The sequence below is a fragment of the Pseudopodoces humilis genome, chromosome 1 (assembly GCF_049639895.1).
Source record: "Pseudopodoces humilis isolate 2021_Gansu_Grassland_sample_001 chromosome 1, ASM4963989v1, whole genome shotgun sequence".
NCBI lineage: Eukaryota > Metazoa > Chordata > Aves > Passeriformes > Paridae > Pseudopodoces > Pseudopodoces humilis.
In genome coordinates this window covers 149,319,177-149,334,367 of record NC_142200.1, presented here as the reverse complement: position 1 = coordinate 149,334,367, position 15,191 = coordinate 149,319,177, and the positions used below count along the sequence as shown (strand labels likewise).

At 43.9% G+C, this 15,191-nt stretch overlaps 1 protein-coding gene across 1 annotated transcript in view; it reads right to left on the bottom strand.

Annotated features, from left to right (window-relative positions):
• LOC102110911 (vasoactive intestinal polypeptide receptor) overlaps positions 1-15,191 on the bottom strand; it is a 97,615-nt gene that overhangs the window by 29,618 nt on the left and 52,806 nt on the right. The window contains exons 4-5 of the mRNA XM_005527783.3: positions 6,353-6,456; positions 1,566-1,666 (exon numbers count right to left, since the gene is read on the bottom strand). Of these exons, the coding sequence (XP_005527840.2) occupies positions 1,566-1,666; positions 6,353-6,456 (205 nt within the window). The remainder of the gene's footprint in view (positions 1-1,565; positions 1,667-6,352; positions 6,457-15,191) is intronic.

The window sequence follows — 15,191 nt, the reverse complement described above, 5'->3', positions numbered from 1 at the left end:
AAGTGAAATGTTTCTCCAAGCAGGCAAATAAATTCTTAGCATCTGTTGCCAGAATTAACACATATTACAGGCTTTCTGGAGCAATATGAACTATATTTTCACTTTAAAAATACTGTTTGTTAATGATACTGAGAACTACACCGGAGTTTTTCTATCCCTTGCCTGCTAATATTTTGAAGACGAATTCTGATTAAGTAGGAAGATTTTTTTCAAGAGAGACTTTACATCAGCTAAAGTGAAAGGCCTAATAGTCTGGAAATGGGAGCTTTGTACAGACACCAGAAGCACAGCAGACCTCACTCAGCAGCACAATCAAATCACCATCTCTTAACGAGCCACTGGCTGAGGTTGTGCTCATAATCTCCCATGATGGCAAGATAATGGGGCTGAGCTGAGTCCTCTGTGCCTGCAGGCTCAAGTCACGTTCAGCTGTTTCCCAGGAAGCAAAAACAGGATCCTCAGTGGTTCCACCAGCCTGGCTGGCACCTTATGGAGGTAATTTGCATGTGTCTGATTGATTCCTCCATTGTTAGAGGTGTGGAGAAAGCATGTGGGAGGAGAAAGGCAAAGTTCCTGAAGGGTGAGGCCAGCCTTGGTGTGAAAGTTACCCTAGAAAATGTGCCCTGTCTTACATGAGGAGATGGAACCTCATCCAAAGGGTTCTTCCATCTCACACAGGTCTGCTTTTTGCTCATCTCCCCTGAAATAAATGAATTTATAATAGGAGATTACATATATGCAGACTTCTTCATTGGGGGCACCCAAATTTAGATGCCTGAATCTATTACAAACAGCAGAGAGCAGGAATTGATCCATTTGCTGCAGTCTGGGATTCCAATGCCACCTGGTGAGCTGCAGACTGCCCATCCATCCATGAGGCCCTGGCTCTCCTGAAGGCCCTGCATCATATCTGCCACACTTGTGCACATCTCAGGGACACCAGCAAGTTTAAATGGCCCTGGGGGTCTCTGTGGCGGCAGGAAGTGTTTTTGGAAAAGACTTTGGGTGGATTGATGCAGGTTGCCCAGAGAAACTGTGGATGTTCCATCCCTGGAAGTGTCCAAGGCCAAGTTGGATGAGATTGGAGCAACCTGGGATAGTGGAAGGTGTCCCTGCCCATGGCAGGGGATGGCATGAGATGATCACTGAGGTCCCTGCCAACCCAAACCATTCTGGGATTTTGTGATCCTGGATATTTTTGGGATTATTTGGTATTTTGGATACCATTTTGAATACCTAGGTAGAAATTCCCTGGTATCCATATACAGCATTCTGGCAAGGACTCTGTGGACTGTAAAACTCTAACAGAGACCCATCACAGAACAGTCTGCCTTTGCTGAGATGCATCCATTTAAATAATTGGATTTGGGTTACAACTCTCACACAAAGGTCACAAATCACACGTCAGAACACGGTGACACTGAAAGATGGAGGAACCTTCCTCCACCATCCAGCACAGATTGACAGAAATCTTGGGCAGCTTCCCGTAAGACCCACAGCCTGTACAGCCTGTAAATTACCAGCCTTTGAGTCATCCCTGTGCCTTTTTCTGCTCGTGGTCTTACCTGAAGAGACACAGAATGATCATGGCAGCCGTGAGGGCGATGAGGGATAAGGTGTGGCCGATGGTGTAGCCGGTCTTGACCGTTCCGTAGAATGCTGTTTGCTGGTGTGAAAGAAAGAAAAGGCTTTCAAACAGGTCCAAAATGCACTCCTAAACACATTGCTGGGACAAGGAAATCATCCTTCTCCATTCTCCTAAAACACCTCTGACTCCTTCACCCTTTAAAATCCCACCCAGGAGTGCAGGTGACTCCAACACCGCCGGTGTGAGTGTGAACCCATCTGCTTCTCCACACCTGGACAACTCCAAACCCAGGTTAAAGTTACACAAGGGGAAGGCTCCTGCTGAAGGGAGGCTGGTTTGACACCTGCAGACACAGCTACAGCCTAAAACCTTGTGGAACGGGAGTGACCAGTGTTCAGCTGAAGAGTGCACGATGCTGGGTCTGACCTGGTGAGTGTGGTTTTAATTTAATTTATTTTTAATTAATTTTATCAAGGAGGTCTGAAGGCAGAACTGTCTGGGAAATTGGTTTGCTTTTGTGGAATTTACACTGTGTTTAGGCAAGTAAAAACTTAAAACTGTTGACTCATAAATATGTGTTAAGTTGGAAATTGGTTCATGGTTTTTCTCTTAGCACACAGAGGAAATTTCTGAGCATGGGGCACTGCAGGACTTGGATCCAACAGGGAATCCCAGTCTAAATAAAATGGGCAAATAATCTCTCCAAAGCTCTCTAGCAACACTCTAAAACAATAGATTTTGATTTTCATCTTTAAAAAAAAAAAAAGAAAAAAATCAAGAGGTAAAATTATTTAGATGTTAATCAATTAAAAAAATAATGTAAGTTTTTTTTGAGAATCTAACTCAGTTTATGGAAAATTTTATTTTATCCAGCTCTTGATTGACCTTCCTCTTCCCTCGCTGTTATTATCTTCTACAAACAACCCAAACAACCAAAACCACGAAGAGCAGGTTAGGCAAAAAATCTAAATCCAACCCTGTTTGGAGAAATACTCTTCCATAACACTGAGGGCTGACATTTTTATGTGCTATTTTCACAGTCTTTGACAAGTATTTGGTACTTTACAGAACCAGTGAGGCTGGGATGAGTTGCAATCCTTTAGCATTTGCACAAGCCAGCTTGGAGAGGTGTTAAAACAAGAGAGTTTTCAGGGATAACACCGGTCTTATCTTCAACCACACACCTCAGAGGTGGTTAAAGCACCGTGTCCTTACAGCCATACCACTGACAGCTTTGGGTCACTCTGAAGAGATAATTCAAGGGTTTCAGGACAATTTATCTGCCTGGTCTTGCCCAGTTAAAGCTCTGCAGGTGGGGTCTCACCTGAGGAGGGCAGAGGGGCAGAAACCCCCCTTTCCTTGCTGCCCAGGCTGTGGGATCAGCCCAGGAAACAATTGGATTTCTGGGATACAGGTGCACATGGTCAGCACACTCTCATCCACCAGCACCCCCAAGACAAAGTCTTTCCAGCCTTCCTGGAGTTTGGGATCCCAAAGGCAGCTCTGACTTTTCTAATTAAAGCAGTCAGCCTCCCTCATGTTGATTTCATCTTTCTCTATTCTATATTTTTGATAGCAGCAGAACAGAAATATTCCAAAGACCTGGCCAGCAGAAGGAGCAGCTCATGGTAGGGGACTGTAGGAAGAAGAAGTTTTCCCATATTTCCTTTAAGAGAGCAGAGAAAAGTAGACCTTCTGCTTCTTAGAGTTATTCTTAGGAGCAACTCATGCACAGAAAGTTCCTGGTGTTATTCAACAAGCAATTCCCTGCTTCCTTCCCCCTCCCCTCATATTTTATGGTGACTAACACTTCTTGTAGAGAGTGGGATGGTTCTTCACTCAGCTTTAATGCAGGATGTGGGGTCATCTCTGCTCTGGAAGCAGCACACAATGACTTCTCACTCTTCACTGCACTTGCTAATGACAGCTGGTTCCTATTTTAGAGATATCAAAGCAGAGAATTTGACCCAAGATCATAAATGGAACTGAAATTTCACTCGGGGTCCAGATTATAAAATATCCTTATTAGAAAAGAAAGGGATGCAGATAAGTGAAGGCAGTGCATGCCAGGATGCCTGACTGATTCACAGAATGAAATCAGGCAACTTCATCATTGTCTCTTTGACTTCTAAAAGCTTCTGCTTAATTTCACAGGACTGTGATAATAACAATTATTTGAGGTAGGTGCTAAATTGAGATTAACTGAGATTTATTTTCCTTGGTTTCTATTCAGAATATTCTATTCACTTGTCCCTTGGTTGACAATGGGAAACACTGACAATTTTGAGAGAAAAAGAAGAGAAATATTGAAATAAAGTCTTTCAGGAGCCAAATGTTTTGGGGCTCATGGCACTCATCCCAAAGGGTTCCCTCGAGACTAAATGAAAAGCAATTTCTTTGGAGAGAAATGTGGGCTGAACTGACCTCTGGAGGTGTCTCTTTACGTCACCATCTTCTGGCAGAACCTATGGAAACCCTGGGGTGTCCCCTCTGAGCAGATGGAAGCACATCAGGGAGCAGAGCATCACATCTGACAGGGGAGCAGGACAACAGCCCCGCTCCCCATTTGCTAATGCACCACTTTTAAAGGCCAGCTTGGACAAGGGCTCCTCATCACTGCGTGGACCCCAAGAGCAGCACTTTGGTACCTGCATCATCTGCTGCTTTAGGGACTGCCAGAATTCACAGCTAAAACCTTACACACTGCCCTTATTTATTTTTCACATTTTTTCTTGTTGTTTCTGACCTGAGACCAGAAGTTCATGAAGTGTTTTACTCCTGGAAGCTTATCAGTCTTTCCTGGACTTCATGTCCTGTACACCCTGCTGTTTTTTTCCTACTCCCTTTACTTCTTGCTCCCCAAATTCACTGCCAATTCAACAACAACAAAACAAAAATCTTTTCTTCTTCACAGGCTGCTACCACATATTCACCCCCCTCAGCCACTTTTCACACAAATTGGACTTTAACAGCAGGAAAACAACTGTGCAAATCAGGAGAAAATAATTAAGAAAGAATTAAAAGAACACAATAGAGGTTCTCCTGGTAACACAGCACTCTGGCAACCATAACCCATTGGGTGGCCAGAGCAAGTCCCAGGAATTCCCAAATCCCCTGTGCAGCAGGAGCACAAAGCAGAGCTCAGGGTGGGGGTCCCTCCACAGCAGAGCTGGAGCGATGGTTTTTGCAGGCACACAGCTCAGTCGAGGGATGGACACCTGAGGATGTGAAGTGCTGGCTGACCCTGAAGCCAGGCTTTCTTCAGCACAGTCCTCAAATTCTTTGTGCACCTCTCCCTTTGCTGTTTTCTGTTTCCTTTCACACTCAGAGCTGGCTCTGTCCTGCTCAGATCCCCTGTTAACTCTTTGAGTGCCTTGGCAATGTGTGACCATGCACAGAGACTTCTCACCACGTCGAGTCACAGAATCCCAGAATGGATTGGGCTGGAAGGGACCTCAAAAATCGTCTCATTCCACCCCCTGCCATTGGCAGGGACAACTTCCACTATCCCAGGATGCTCCAAGCCCTCTCCAGCCTGGCCTTGGTCACTTCCCAGGATGGGGCAGACAGAGTTTCTCTGGGCACCCTGTGACAGGGCCTCAGAACCCTCACAGGGAGGAATTTCTTCCCAATTTCTCATCTAAATCTGCCCTCTTTCAACTTAACGCCATTCCCCCTTGTCCCATCACTCCATGCTCTTGTGAAAAATCCCCCTCCAGAATTTTTGTAAGCCCTCTTTAAATACTGGGAACACATATTAATTTATTATTGAGATTCCTATGTCCAACATTCACTGACGCTGAGGTATGTCTTAAACAACAACAAAAAGCATGGGGAGAGATTTAATTTAAACAAATTAACCTGTTATATAAAAATATAAATACTGCAACATTTCTTGCATAAGCTTTTCCTTGTTACAGGTGATTAGTTTAGATTAGATGCTGAACTTTGAGTTAGGTGAGGTGAATCTTGCTTCTGACATTTGTCATCCTCTTTAGACTTTACCCTTCATGTCTCAGCATGCAGCAAACCAGTAACAAACTCCTTCCTGTGGAATGACAATACTCTGTAAAGCTAATTATACCTAGGTCAGGGATTGCTGATTTATACACAAACAATATTCCAGAGAGCTTGCAGATTTCCCAACAACATTTAGTAAAATTTCATGAAAATCTGTGCTCCCTACGGAGCTCTAGATATTTAGTTGGTTGAGATTTGCAGAGCAGCAAAACATAATTTTTATCCCTTTAGAGCTTTTGATGCTTATGGTGCCCCAGAAAGTCTGGAATCACCATATCCACTTAAGCATAAATATAAATGTGGAGGGCTTGTTTCAAAGTCTACTGTGGAAAATAAAACATCTGAAGTTACGTGTGGACATCACACAGACAATGGTCTGATCTTCCCAGGTCCTGAGACATCCTGGAAATTTTGGATGTCCCACCCCTGGAAGTGTTCAAGGCCAGGTTTGGAATAACCTGCTCTAGTGGAAGGTGTCCCTGCCCATGGCGTAGGGTGGAGTGGGATGATCCCGAAATTCCCCTCCATCCCAAGCCTTTCCATAATTCTATGAGTCTATGACATCAAAGGGAAGATCGTTTCCTTGACCAAACATTTGAATTCTGCTTCCAAGCAGATCCTTAAGAAGATCCTTCCCTCTTGAGGAATCAGAGGGGGAATGGGAAAATTGGGCACTGGAAGATCATATAATTCTGATATTGATCCCTGTTAAATCTCGATGTCCACCCATCTGGGTTTACAAACCTCTTCCCCTGGGGTGCTGTTGGAATCATATCCACAAGCTACAGCGTAGGGTGCAGGGTACACATCAGACCAGCCCTGGCTTGTACAGTTCCTGGTCACATTCCCTGGAAGAAAAGGAAAAAACATGATTTAAAAAGAAACTTTCAGCTCACTATTAAAACATCTTCTGCCTTTTGAGGTATAAATGTCAAAGCACAATTCTTGTAACACTTAGAGTAAAACTCTCATACTTCTTCACAGTTATTAATTTTTCATATTACACAGAATTCATAAATGGGAGGCATTTTAAAGTCCAGACATCAGTAAAAAAAGTAGATTTTAATACAGAGGTGCACACAAAACATCTCCTCTAGTGGTACCACACTGGCAGTTGTACCCAGACCTTTGGCTGCTGGCTCTGCACCAGTATTGTTTGAATGTTTTATTGTCACATTGACTTTGTCCCTGGAAAATTTTTATCTAAACAGAGCAGTAAATATTTATGCCTTTCACTCTGCCTGTGAGAAGCCAGGACAGGGATAGATAAAGTGTTCATTTCACATGATGAAGATAAGGCTGGGGGTCTGGGAACTAAATCCAGTCCTCCACACCCAGACCTTGCCCACAGCTGAGCCCTGATCCAATGTGATTCCTGGGAAATGTACTGCACTCTTGTTTGTGAGCAAAGCACTTCAAAATTTGGCTGTGAAGGGAGAAAATCCACACACTGCCAACCTGAATTGCCTGTTTTAACTTGTATACTCCAGGGCAGGAAGGTTTCCTGGACTGTCAAGCTCGCTGAGTGCCTGGGGCCTCTGACCAGCTGAAAAGAGCTTTAATTAACACAGGAACATCTCACTCCTTCAGCCAAGCTGTCAAAACTGAAGTTCACGTGGCTCCTTGGTACTCAGAACTGCCTGATCCATCCAGGATTCTAAGTGCAAAGCACTTCTCACTTAGTAAAACATCTCTGCTTCCTGTCCCAGCTGGACCTCAAACCCACACTGGCTTAATCCAGGAGAGCCCAGCACTCAGGATCAGCCTTACCCCAAGAGGTTTGTAGGCTAAAAGGCCAAGATATGGGTTTGTCAAAAAAACAACAAAGCAGAAATGCACCCAACAGCACAGAGTAAATTCCCCCAGCACCTTCTCTGACCACCAGTCCCACGCTGCCCACCTCACACAGATCCCACTCCTGGGGCATTCCACTGCTGCCATTCACCACACAAAACTGGAAATCTGGTCAGCACACCACAATGAACAGACACAAGTCAAACCTTGCTTCTGAAGGTGACAAATGACACCAGTGAAGCTCAAAGGGCTTTGGAAACATTTCCAACAATTGAGTTCTTTGCACACAAGAGTAAGAAAACTCCTGCAAATGGGAGCAAATCAGTTATGTAGCTGTGAGTCACGGAAATATTCAAGTATCACCTCCAGCAATTTCTGACACTTGAGTCATCTGAACCTCTTCCTAACCATGGGCTTGTTCTGCCCTGAAACCAGCAGCAGACAATCCCCTGCCTGGAGTCACTTCTCAAATCCCTGTGACAGGTGGATTTTGACACTAAAAATTGCCCCTTTAATCTGTCTTTGCAACAGATCTGAGTCCAGGAGGGCTCCCCAAAGGTGCCTTTGCTGGTTTTCACAGCTGCTCCAGAAGAAGCAAGTTCAGCACAGCTCCGTGGGCTGCTGTTCCCAGCCTTTCCCTGCACGGCCACTGTTTGCTGTTCCTTTCCCCAGGGTTCATATCAGGATCATAAAGGATCTTGTGCAAACAAATCAAGGACATGACTGTTCAGTACTTTCAGATTTTTTGAGGTGTTACGCAATTTCTGTTATTTCTTCTTTGTTACAATGGATCCCATTATCTGAACTTCATTGCTTCCCATTTCCTGCTCAAAACTCCTCCTCTCTGTTTGGGGATGGCTTAAGATTTCATGGTGGTTTTAAATCTTTGTTTCTTATTCTCAGTAAACTCAGGTGTGCTTCTTTCAGCTTATTTTTCTCCTATTTCTTCTTTTTAATTGCACTTCCTCACAATTTGATGATTATTTAAAATTTCTCACCTCTCTCAATAATTTCAAAAATTGTCCCAATGCAAGTGTGGAAACCAAGGCGGAGGGAAGAACAATGACAAAGAATCAGTGGGTTAAAAAAATAACAATAAAAATTACTTTGATTTTAGGGAAACTCGCTTCCCAGAGAAGTTTTTCTACCACCCTTTGGTGCTCATGTCACTTTTAGATGTGGAAATTCACACACATGTGATACAAGACACCTTTCTAAAACCTCTCATGTTCACCTGATGTCTGAGAGGTAAAAAAAGTACAAGGTTAGGAAATTTGTCACACCACAATTTGGCTCAAGTAATGGATGATGTCTCTCCACAGACCAAATAACATTTCTAATTACCACTGTTTAAAATATCACTTTCTACACTGAAAATGAGCATAAAATTTGGGAAAGTGCCCCACAAGCTTAGCTTTCCTCTGAGTTTTGCAGGGTTAGGTCAGACTGAAGTATTACACAGATTTTTATGTTCCAAGGTCAAATCCCAGCTCTGCCACAGATCCCTGATGAAAATGAGCCAGTTCTTGTGGGCTCCCTGGCTCTTGGTTTTTCCAGACTTTGGTAATAAAGTCTAATTATTTGTCAATGGAAAGGCAAATTTTTCAAAGCACCAGAACTTGTATTTGCCATTTTCCAGAGCTGTTTCTCACTGATTTGTGTAATACAAGTTCTCTCTAAAATGAGCACCAGTGGAGTACACTGAAAATCTGTAGTTCACTGAAATTCAGAATACATTGAAAATGACAGTATCAGAAAACACAAATTTTCTGCGCTTGAAATTTACCTCCAGCCTTTCAAAGTTCACTAGATTTCCCAAATTTTCCCATTTCCTATCAGACTGGAGTTAAAATTTTTCAAACTGTACTCCTGGAGGTTTAATGAGGAGGGAGACCAGGGGTTTATAGCAATGTGGAGTGGAGGATATTCATTGAGAGCTGGAAGCTTCCCAGTACCAGTAGATTTGTGCTCCAGGCTCTCCTCTGTGTCGTGAAGAAAGAAGAAGCAAGTCCCTGGTGAGAAGAGAGTTCCCTCATTCTTGTGGTATTAGTTAAAGCTAATTAATGAATTAATCTGTGTTTTTTGGTGGGGTTTGTATTTAATTTGATCAATGTTACCACTGCCAAACTGAGCCTGTTCCTAAAAGAAATGAGGTGAGGTTTTCCATTAAAAAAAATAAATTGAAAAGGCACAACTAACTCTCATTTATTTTAGTAATAATCTCGTAATGCCTTGCAAGAGCTCGGTGTCCTGCTTCCACAGCATCCCGGAATGGTTGGGGTTGGAAAGGACCTCTGGGATCATCTGGCCCAAACCCCCTGCTCAGGTGTGGTCACCTAAAGTGGAAGCATGACCAGATGCCTTTTGGATATTCTTGGAATCCTTCGAGGATGGAGATTGCACAAGCAAAACTTGTCTCAGAATTTAGAATTATAAAATCTTTATAGAATGATTTGGGCTGGAAGGGACCCCAAAGCCCAGTTCCAACCTCCCTGCCATGGGCAGGGACCCTCCCACGAGTCCTCCTTGGTGTCACTGAGAACAATTTCCTTCCATTTGATGTGATTTGTTCATGACACAGCAGAAGAAGGAGGAGTTTGTGGAACAGAGAGAAAAACATTTTCTTTATCGGAGGTGTTTGATCTGGGTAGGAGTTAAACACTGAACAGATGAACTGAATAAATGCAGATTTGTTGTCTGTGTCTTGCTCTTTAGTTTTTTTATCTCTTACTTAATTTTTTTCTGCCTCTCATCTGTTCCAAACACACCTTTCAAACTCTGAGACATGTCTGAAAGTTCATGTTGCAGGTGAAGCTCTACCTCTTTGATCTTCTTGGGAAAATCTCTCTTATTGGCTTTTAACGGGAGTTTGAAATCAGACAAAGAGATCTGAGGTCAATCATGGCTCAGGGGTGGTGGGTTTTGCCCCCCTCTTGCTTTCCCTGCCCTTTTCTAACAACTTCTAACACAGAGGGGAAGGTGTGCTCTGCCCAGCAATCACTCCTGCTTCTCCAGCATCATATTCCACGGGCATAAATTGATTTCTTCAAGCAGAAACTATGAAAGCAGTAACACTTCTATTATTTACCATTCTTGAGACGCCGCTGGGCCCATTGGCACATCACTACTTTCATTTTTTGTTATTGATCTGCCCCACTGTTCCTGGGAAACACTTGAAACTTGCAGAGAGCTTGCACTTAGCTGGATGCTGAAGTGCTTAGGCCTGGGAAAAGCTTGTGGGGAAAGTCATGACAGGATAATTTCCCAATTTGCTTTCTCTGCCTCAGTCGTGGCCTCACAAGAGCCTTCTTTCAATGCAATTTCTGCCCAGTGTTTAACGTTTATTTTATATTTTTGCATTTCATAACTTCATGTCGTAGTAGAACCTGTGGCATTGGGTCAGCACGTCAAACAAGACCGACTTAATTTTCTTCCTTTGTTGTTTTTCACATCACTTGGCCTGCAGATAATACTGCCACTTATCCAGTGCCCTGAAACTTTCTGCACCCTGTTTTTGTGGCAAAACTCAATTTTCCTTTCCCCTTCCTGCACTTTTCACTTCTAAGGGTGAAGATCTTTATAACACATACAAATTAATAAATATAGATAATTCCCCCTTTCTTAACAATAACAATGTTCCCCTTGATTAGGCACCTTCTGTGAACCGTTTGTTTTCTCATCCTAAACACGGAGCTGTCACATTTGAGGACAAAATTCTCATTTGATGTTTTGATACTGAAGTGAGAGGATTCCAGGAAACATCTAAGAGAAGAAGATGCACATTTTTGGGTAGAGGTGGGGGGTGTAGAATCCTTCAGAGGAGTGGGGCACAAGCATTGTGACACCTCAGCTGCGAACAAATCATGGAATCATAGAACGGACCTTGAAGGTCTCTTCCAACCTGGTCATTCTGTGACTCTGTGTGATTCTCTTTAGGTTGGAAAAGCTCTCTAAGATCCTCCAGTCCAACCATTAACCCCACACTGCCCGGGCCACCATCAAATCATGTCCCCAGGTGCCACATACATGCATTTTTGAACACTTCCAGGGATGGTGATGCCTGCTCTGAGCCTCATTTTCTCCAGGTAATTTTGCCTTTTTGATATGAAGGCACACGTGGAGAGCAGAACACCTGTGCAGGTCGAGGGCTCTCACTGAAGAGAACTCCACAAAAACCACACTCAACTTCTTGGGTATTTTAATGACCATAGCAGCAAATAAATAATGGGTATGGTTCATTTTGGGGTTCTTTAGAGACGTGGCAATGTCTTCTTATCTGTTGCTCTCTGCTCATCCCTATCCTCATTTTATTCAATTTTTGTTCCTGTTTCAGAAGTGATGCAGAATAAAAAGTGTTGATGAAGGAGGGGAAAGGAAAGGGCAAATAAATTTAGAGCACCTGAAGAAAAAAGGAGTTTGTCAAGCCTGAATTCAGATGGATCTCACTTGCTGAGTGGGATTCCAGAGCTTGGTTGTGCCCATCCCCTCTCCCTTAGGTCAATTAATCTCAGAGCTGAAGCTTAAAAACCATCAGTGCTAATTTAACTTGTGAATGGTGGACATTTGCTTTTGGAGAACTGTGAGACATAAATCCCTATTACAAATGTCATCTTCCACGAATCAAAACAGAGCAGGAACACTCTGGTCGAGGGGTGGAAAGCAGTGCACTTTAATAATGAGAGGTGCCAAAAATATTTTCATCCATCTCCCTCACATGGCACTGACAAACGTTATGAAATAATGAAAATTTTCTGGATCTGTGAATGCCATAAAAAAACTAATGTCAAATGACATCAAGACAGTTTAAGGTTTTTAAATGCCACAAGATATTTTATCCTTTATTAACCATGAGATGGGATATTAGTCATTTGAAGAGCTTATTCTCCATGAGGCAGAAAAATCACATTAACTCTTTGTTTCCTGGTACTTCACCCTTTTCCTTCTGTAAATACATTAAAAAGATTTCCCCTGGCTCACAACTTGATAAAAGCTTTCATGTTCCTGCAAAGGGCTCAAGGAGTACGACACAAACATTACCCAGATGATTGAGTTCCTTGAAAGCTGCTCAGTGGCACTCACTGCTACCAAGGAAGAGCTGCTTCACAACCTTCAATGGCATTAAATTTGCAACAAATCCTATAAAACAGCAGGAAATCTTCCCCTCCCTCTGTTTAAGACCATCACTGCTTTCCCTGTTTGTTAATGATTGTACAAAGCCTCTGACTGAGAGAGAATCAAAGCTGCTGCTCCTGCTTTGGGAATGGCATCAGTTGTTCTGTTGGTGCTCTGCTGAGGTGGAATTCAACTCTGTTGGAAGACATCCCATCTGCCAGAGCCACTCCACAATCTTTTGGTTGCAAATGGACAGAAATATGTGGTTTATGGATGGTATTAAACTCATCCTGGAGTGAGGACCTAAAAACCAGCTGGACTGTGCCTCTAAGGAGGTTCCTCACCTCTGACTGTGAAACCAGCCCAGAGATAGGCTGACTTATGGAGAACTCTAAAATCAGTTGATACAAATGCCATTTCAGGTTGGAAATTTGGCTTCCTGAATACAGGCATCTTTACACCAGCTGAGGAATCCTCGTGGATTTTAGATCCTCCAACATTTATCAAATGGTACCAGATGCTTATGGTTAAAAGCCTGAATGGAGCCCTCAGTGTCTGTGCTGTGGGTGCCTCTCTGTGAGCTCAGTACCTGCATTCCTGCTCCAGTCAACAGAAAATTCATCAATAGAGCCCATGGCATCTCCAGAGCTGGGCAAGGACCTCCACAGCATCTTCAGCCAGTGCTGACCTCATTTCTGTGGACATTAATGGGGTCCTGGACACCAGTCTTGTACAGACACCCCTACTTTACAAACAGCAGAAAGGAAGAGTCCTGACTCTGCTTTCTGCAAAGAAACTCACCCTGTGCTTTACCAAACAGGATTTTTCATGCTGTTGTTCATCTGATTACTGTAAATGGATAATTCAACTTGAGATGAACCACTGACCAAACTATACAATCATAAAATCATAGAATGGATTGGGTTGGAAAAGACCTTAAAGCTCATCCAGTCCCACCCTCTGCCATGGGCAGGGAACACCTTCTACTATCCCAGGGTGCTCCAAGCTCCGTCCAACCTGACCTTGGACACTGCCAGGGATCCAGGAACAGCCACAGCTTCTCTGGGCACCCTGTGCTGGGAAGAATTTCCTCCTAAAATCTAATCTAACCCAGCCCTCTGTCAGTTTAAAGCCATTCCCTCTTGTTCTATCACTCTATACCCTTGTACAAACCAGACAGATTTCCAGTGACTGGAACCCCTGGATGACATTCAGAAACCACATTAAACCAGAGGAAACTCCTCCAGAGCAACGTGAAATTGTCCCAGAAGGCTGCTGACCTTGCCAGCTGCAAGGCTGGGTGACATTTGATGAGGTCATGGCTCCCCCAAGAGCACAACTGGCCCCAGGGGTGTGCGGGGAAGGGTCGTGTCTGAGGCTCTTTCTTGGCTGGGCACACTGAGATGAGGGCACAGAGAGCCCAATTATGCTCTGAGTGCTCCGAGGGAAGTCTGGGCTTCTCCCAGAATAGGAATCATCCTCTAGACAGAACCACAAAGTCACTCAGGTTGGACAAGACCTCCAAGATCACCAATTCCAACCTGTGACTGATCCCCGCCTTCTTCCCAGCCCAGAGCACTGAGTGTCACCTCCAGGCCTTCCTTGGAAACCTCCAGGGGTGGGAACTCCAACACCTCCCTGGACAGCCCCTTCTCACGCCTGACCACCATGAAAAAAATTATCCTGATGTCCATCCTGAACCTCCCCTGGCCCAGCTTGAGGCCATTTCCTCTTGTCCTGTCCCTTGTTTTCTGGGAGCAGAGCCCAGCTCTCACCCAACCTAAGGTTCAGATACTCCGAAGTACCTGACAGATCCAATGACACAGAAACTATGGGAGATCTGCACTTTTCTGCAGGGGAACTCGGAGACCAGGATGTCCTGGGACATCTCAGAGAACAGCAGTTGCACCTGAACAGGCAAATTTATTGATTCTCATAAGCTCACCCTGCCACAAAATTAAAGATATTCCACTTTCCTTAGCTTAAGTCCAACACAGTCCCAATGATTAAAAAGGAAAAAAAATAAATATACATAAAATGGAACCTTAGAGTCACTGAGGTTTAAAAAGACGTCTAAGAACATCGAGTCCAACCATTAACCCAACACTGCCAGGCCCCCACTAAACCATGTTCCTATTTTTGAACACTTCCCTGGACAATGAATCCACCACTTCTCTGGGCAGCCTGTTCCAGTGCTTGACCTCTCTATATAATCAAATATACACAATATTTTCTTCATTGCTCAGCTCTGGTGGGATGATGTACTAGAAAGCATTTTTAAGAGATTTTTCTTTGTGTTTTACTAACTCTGCCAATATATAAAACCCAGTGAGTGAATGCTGTGCTCGGGGGAGGGCACACAGCAGGAGCAGCAGGAAATTATCCCACATGGCTGATCCAATGCACAGGGGTCTTGTCCTGCAAGATGTGATATCACAGCAGCTTCTGCCTCTTCTCCCTGGCTGTTGACACAGGAGTGATGAGCCACCAGGGAATTTTGGAAATGAGAAGTCAGCACTAGGATTGGACCCCAGAGACTTTGAAATTCCCTTCTGTGCCTGAAAAGAATTTTGATGTGGCCTTGAGCAAGTCATGTAATCAGCATGTGCTGGTTAATGAGCGCAGTGCCCAGGCCTGTTGAACAGGGATGATACTGTGCCCCTACCCCCATTCCTAA